At 38.3% G+C, this 6939-nt stretch overlaps 1 protein-coding gene across 10 annotated transcripts in view; it reads left to right on the forward strand.

Moving 5' to 3' along the window:
* Nucleotides 1-6244, forward strand: part of LOC121572235 (gamma-aminobutyric acid type B receptor subunit 1-like) — a 138080-nt gene extending 131836 nt beyond the window's left edge. For 2 of the 10 annotated variants that reach the window (XM_045222109.1, XM_045222119.1), the window contains 3 exons: nt 46-192; nt 3990-4477; nt 4883-6244. In XM_045222109.1, the coding sequence (XP_045078044.1) occupies nt 46-192; nt 3990-4274 (432 nt within the window). In that variant the 3' untranslated portion in view covers nt 4275-4477; nt 4883-6244. The remainder of the gene's footprint in view (nt 1-45; nt 193-3989; nt 4478-4882) is intronic. The other 8 variants (XM_045222114.1, XM_045222115.1, XM_045222118.1 and 5 more) reach the window with 8 other exon arrangements.
* The last annotated feature ends 695 nt before the right edge of the window (nt 6245-6939 follow it).

Here is a 6939-nt window from a genome sequence, read left to right on the forward strand (position 1 = left end):
AGATGTTTCAGTACAGATTGTTTTATCTCTATGGCGGTACTGTAGATGCGTCGGCTGATCACCCGAGGGGAGTGGCAGTCTGACACCCAGGAGACCATGAAGACACAGGGCTCATCCACCAACAACAACGATGAGGAGAAGTCCAGACAGCTGGAGAGAGAGAACAAGGAACTACAGAAGATCATTCAGGAGGTATAGGATCAGTTATGTTATAAAGTAGGTACAGGATCAGTTATGTTATACAGTAGGTATAGGATCAGTTATGTTATACAGTAGGTACAGGTTCAGTTATGTTATATAGTAGGTACAGGATCAGTTATGTTAGGCAGTAGGTATAGGATCAGTTATGTTATAAAGTAGGTACAGGATCAGTTATTTTATACATTAGGGAACATGATCAGTTATGTTATACAGTATCGTACAGGATCAGTTATGTTATACAGTATGTATAGGATCAGTTATGTTATACAGTAGGGTCCGGATCAGTTATGTTATACAGTAGGTATAGAGTCAATTATGTTATACATTAGGTATGGGAACAGCTATGTTATACAGTAGGTATAGGATCAATGATGTTATACAGTAGGTACAGTATGAGTTATGTTATACTTTAGGTATAGGATCAGTTATGTTATACAGTAGGTATAGGATCAGTTATGTTATACAGTAGGTATAGGATCAGTTATGTTATATTGTAGTTTTAGGATCAGCTATGTTATATGTAGGGTACAGGATCAGTTAGTTATACAGTAGGTATAGGATCAATTATGTTATAATATAATAATAATAATAATATGCCATTTAGCAGACGCTTTTATCCAAAGCGACTTACAGTCATGCGTGCATAAATTTTTTTGTGTATGGGTGGTCCCGGGGATCGAACCCACTACCTTGGCGTTACAAGCGCCGTGCTCTACCAGCTGAGCTACAGAGGACCAAACAGTTATACAGTAGGTTATACAGTAGGTACATATCATTTATGTTATACAGTAGGTATAGGATCAGTTATGTTATACAGTAGGTATAAGATCAGTTATGTTATACAGTAGGTATAGGATCAGTTATGTTATACAGTAGGTACAGGATCAGTTATTTTATACAGTAGGGTGTAGGATCAGTTATGTTATACAGTGGGTATATGATCAATAATGTTATACAGTATGTATAGGATCAATTATGTTTTACAGTAGGTATACAATTAATTATGTTATACATTAGGTATGGGAACAGCTATGTTATACAGTAGGTATAGGATCAATGATGTTATACAGTAGGTACAGTATGAGTTATGTTATACAGTAGGTATAGAGTCAGCTATGTTATACAGTAGGTATAGGATCAATGATGTTATACCGTAGGTTTAGGATCAGCTATGTTATATGTAGGGTACAGGATCAGTTAGTTATACAGTAGGTATAGGATCAATTATGTTATACAGTAGGTACATATCAATTATGTTATACAGTTGATATAGGATCAGTTATGTTATACAGTAGGTATAAGATCAGTTATGTTATACAGTATGTATAAGATCAGTTATGTTATACAGTAGGTATAGAGTCAATTATGTTATACATTAGGTATGGGAACAGCTATGTTATACAGTAGGTATAGGATCAGTTATGTTATACAGTAGGTATAGGATCAGTTATGTTATACAGTAGGTATAGGATCAGTTATGTTATACATTAGGTATAAGATCAGTTATGTTATACAGTAGGTATAGGATCAGTTATGATATACAGTAAGTAAATGATCAGTTATTGTATACATTAGGTATAAGATCAACTATGTTATACAGTAGGTATAGGATCAATGATGTTATACATTAGGTATAGGATCAGTTATGTTATACATTAGGTATAGGATCAGTTATGTTATACTGTAGGTATTGGAAAAGTTTTGTAATACAGTAGGTGTATGATCAGTTATCATATACAGTAGGTACAGGATCAGTTATGTTATAAAGTAAGTCAATGATCAGTTATTGTATACATTAGGTATAAGATCAACTATGTTATACAGTAAGTATAGGATCAATGATGTTATACCGTAGTTATAGGATCAGCTATGTTATATCGTAGGGTACAGGATCAGTTATTAATACTGTAGATATAGGATCAATTATGTTATACAGTGGGTATATGATCAATAATGTTATACAGTATGTATAGGATCAATTATGTTTTACAGTAGGTATAGAGTCAATTATGTTATACATTAGGTATGGGAACAGCTATGTTATACAGTAGGTATACAATTAATTATGTTATACAGTAGGTACAGTATGAGTTATGTTATACAGTAGGTATAGGATCAGCTATGTTACACAGTAGGTATAGGATCAGTTATGTTATACAGTAGGTATAGGATCAGTTATGATATACAGTAAGTAAATGATCAGTTATTGTATACATTAGGTATAAGATCAACTATGTTATACAGTAGGTATAGGATCAATGATGTTATACATTAGGTATGAGATCAGTTATGTTATACAGTATGTATAGGATCAGTTATGTTATACAGTAGGTACAGGATCAGTTATGTTATACAGTAGGTATACAGTAGGTATAGGATCAGTTATGTTATACATTAGGTATGAGATCAGTTATGTTATACAGTAGGTACAGGATCAGTTATGTTATACAGTAGGTATAAGATCAACTATGTTATACAGTAGGTATAGGATCAATGATGTTATACCGTAGGTTTAGGATCAGCTATGTTATATGTAGGGTACAGGATCAGTTATGTTATACAGTAGGTATAGGATCAATTATGTTTTACAGTAGGTACATATCAATTATGTTATACAGTAGGTATAGGATCAGTTATGTTGCACAGTAGGTATAAGATCATTTATGTTATACAGTATGTTGCGGATCTGTTATATTATACAGTAGGTATATATGTATAGGATCAGTTATGTTATACAGTAGGTATAGGATCAGTTATGTTGCACAGTAGGTATAAGATCATTTATGTTATACAGTATGTTGCGGATCTATTATATTATACAGTAGGTATACATGTATAGTATCAGTTATGTTATACAGAAGGTAGAGGGTCCGTTATTTCATACAGTAGGTACAGGATCAGTTATGTTATACAGTAGGTATATGATCAATTATGTTTGACAGTAAGTATAGGATCAGCTATGTTATAAAGTAGGTAAATGATCAGTTATGTTATACAGTAGACACATGATCAGTTATGTTATACAGTAGGTATAGTATTAGTTATGTTATACAGTAGGTATAGGATCAGTTATGTTATAAAGTGAGTAAATGATCAGTTATGTTATACATTAGGTATAAGATCAACTATGTTGTACAGTAGGTATAGGATCAATGATGTTATTCCGTAGGTATAGGATCAGCTATGTTATATCGTAGGGTACAGGATCAGTTATTAATACTGTAGGTATAGGATCAATTATGTTATACATTAGGTACATATCAATTGGTTTATACAGTAGGTATAGGATCAATAATGTTATACCGTAGGTATAGGATCAGCTATGTTATACAGTAGGTATAGTATCAGTTATGTTACAAAGTAGGTATAGGATCAGTTATATTATAGAGTACGTAGAGGATCAGTTATGTTACACAGTAGGTAAAGGATCAGTTATGTTATATGTAGGGTACATGATCAGTTATTTATACAGTAGGTATACGATCAATTATGTTATACTGTAGGTACATATCAATTATGTTATACAGTAGGTAAAGGATCAGTTATGTTACACAGTACGTATAAGATCAATTATGTTAGACAGTAAGTATAGGATCATCTATGTTATAAAGTAGGTAAATTATCAGTTATGTTATACAGTAGGTACAGAATCAGTTATGTTATACAGTAGGTATACAGTAGGTATAGGATCAATTATGTTATACAGAATGTCTCTCTCTCTCTCTCTCTCTCTCTCTCTCTCTCTCTCTCTCTCTCTCTCTCTCTCTCTCTCTTTCTCTCATTCACAGAAAGAAGAGAGGGTGTCAGAGCTGCGAAACCAGCTGGTGGAGCGACAAGCCCTCCGCTCCCGAAGACGACCCTCCACAGCCACCCAGAACCACAGCACGCCCCTTCTCCCCGTCCCCTCAAACGACTCCAAATCCCTCGTTCCCCCACCGGGGTACCCTAATCCCACCTCAGATAACCACTCCCTCCCTCCATCCTTCTCCAACTCCTCCAACCTCTATCAGCCCGATGGGAAGATCAGCAGAAACAACTGCCACACCAGCCGGATTCAGCTACTCTACAAGTGAACGAGAGGAGGAGAGGAAGAGTGTGTGAAAGGGGGATAAGTTATTGTATGAAGAATGAATGGATGGACGAGTAATGGGGTGAGGGGGTAAGAGACGGGGTAGTGGTCCGAGGGTTGGGGTTAGTGATAGGTAGGTATGGTAGTGATCAGAGGGTTCGTGATAGGTAGGTAAGGTAGTGGTCAGAGGGTTAGGGTTAGTGATAGGTAGGTATGGTAGTGATCAGAGGGTTCGTGATAGGTAGGTAAGGTAGTGGTCTGATGGTTAGGGTTAGTGATAGGTAGGTATGGTAGTGATCAGAGGGTTCGTGATAGGTAGGTAAGGTAGTGGTCCGAGGGTTGGGGTTAGTGATAGGTAGGTATGGTAGTGATCAGAGGGTTCGTGATAGGTAGGTAAGGTAGTGGTCAGATGGTTAGGGTTAGTGATAGGTAGGTATGGTAGTGATCAGAGGGTTCGTGATAGGTAGGTAAGGTAGTGGTCAGATGGTTAGGGTTAGTGATAGGTAGGTATGGTAGTGATCAGAGGGTTCGTGATAGGTAGGTAAATGTAGTGGTCAGATGGTTAGGGTTAGTGATAGGTAGGTATGGTAGTGATCAGAGGGTTCGTGATAGGTAGGTAAGGTAGTGGTCAGAGGGTTAGGGTTAGTGATAGGTAGGTAAGGTAGTGATCAGAGGGTTCGTGATAGGTAGGTAAGGTAGTGGTCAGAGGGTTAGGGTTAGTGATAGGTAGGTAAGGTAGTGATCAGAGGGTTCGTGATAGGTAGGTATGGTAGTGATCAGAGGGTTAGGGTTCGTGATAGGTAGGTAAGGTAGTGATCAGAGGGTTAGGGTTAGTGATAGGTAGGTAAGGTAGTGGTCAGAGGGTTAGGGTTAGTGATAGGTAGGTAAGGTAGTGGTCAGAGGGTTAGTGATAGGTAGGTAAGGTAGTGATCAGAGGGTTAGGGTTAGTGATAGGTAGGTATGGTAGTGATCAGAGGGTTCGTGATAGGTAGGTAAGGTAGTGATCAGAGGGTTGGGGTTAGTGATAGGTAGGTAAGGTAGTGGTCAGAGGGTTAGGGTTAGTGATAGGTAGGTATGGTAGTGATCAGAGGGTTAGTGATAGGTAGGTATGGTAGTGATCAGAGGGTTAGGGTTCGTGATAGGTAGGTAAGGTAGTGATCAGAGGGTTAGGGTTAGTGATAGGTAGGTAAGGTAGTGGTCAGAGGGTTAGGGTTAGTGATAGGTAGGTAAGGTAGTGGTCAGAGGGTTAGTGATAGGTAGGTAAGGTAGTGATCAGAGGGTTAGGGTTAGTGATAGGTAGGTATGGTAGTGATCAGAGGGTTCGTGATAGGTAGGTAAGGTAGTGATCAGAGGGTTGGGGTTAGTGATAGGTAGGTAAGGTAGTGGTCAGAGGGTTAGGGTTAGTGATAGGTAGGTAAGGTAGTGATCAGAGGGTTAGGGTTAATGATAGGTAGGTAAGGTAGTGATCAGAGGGTTAGGGTTAATGATAGGTAGGTAAGGTAGTGATCAGAGGGTTAGGGTTAGTGATATGCAGGTAAGGTGGTGATCAGAGGGTTAGGATTAGTGATATGTAGGTAAGGTAGTGATCAGAAGGTTAGGGTTAGTGATAGGTAGGTATGGTAGTGATCAGAGGGTTAGTGATAGGTAGGTAAGGTAGTGATCAGAGGGTTAGGGTTAGTGATTGGTAGGTAAGGTAGTGATCAGAGGGTTAGGGTTAGTGATAGGTAGGTAAGGTAGTGATCAGAGGGGCAACAGGAGTCAAACGGTGATCTGATTTATTGAATAAGAAAGATCAGAGTGAGGCCTTACCTGAAGACAACTAGAAGAGAGGAGGATGGCTTCTGAAGATACCAATTGAAATCAGGTAAAGGGACTTGAAGAAGGGAAAACAGAAAGCACAGAGGATTCTTGTTTTTACCTCCCTCTCTCTCTCTCTCTCTCTCTCTCTCTCTCTCTCTCTCTCTCTCTCTCTCTCTCTCTCTCTCTCTCTCTCTCTCTTTCTCTCTCTTTCTCTCTCTTTCTCTCTCTTTCTCTCTCTCTCTCTCTCTCTCTCTCTCTCTCTCTCTCTTTTCTCTCTCTCTCTCTCTCTCCCCCCTCTCTCTCTCTCTCACACTCTCTCACTCTCTCTCTCTCGCTCACTCTCTCTCTCTCCTTCTGTCTCTCCCTCCCCCTGGTGTCCAATAAATAAAATCATTCCATATTTATTTTTGGGAAAGAAGAACAAATACTCATGCGGTCTATAATTTCCAGTACATTATTCAGTTCTGCTGCCTCAGAGCAGGGTGCATAAATAGGCTCTTGGGATTAATATATATATTGTTTCTATAGAGGGATAGAAGAGAGTAATGTTATGACTGCACATCCATCAGATTTATTTTGTACCATAATACCCGTTTACTGTATGTGGATAATGCTGAGCGCTATAAAATGGGATACTGCAGCAGCACCTTTAACATTAGAGGATAATCTGTAAGACAAGCTAGTGATTGTACCGAGACACAAGACTGACCTGCTTGTCTTTGTCAAATGCATTTACCAGATCAGCTGTCTATACAACTCAACTTAAGCTCCAATCTATTTTTCCATCCCGTGCAAAATGTGTACTTATTCTTCAATGTCTCTATGTTTATAATCTTTTTTAGAGGATCCTATTTCTCGGTTCAAGAGAC

The sequence above is a fragment of the Coregonus clupeaformis genome, chromosome 8 (assembly GCF_020615455.1).
Source record: "Coregonus clupeaformis isolate EN_2021a chromosome 8, ASM2061545v1, whole genome shotgun sequence".
NCBI lineage: Eukaryota > Metazoa > Chordata > Actinopteri > Salmoniformes > Salmonidae > Coregonus > Coregonus clupeaformis.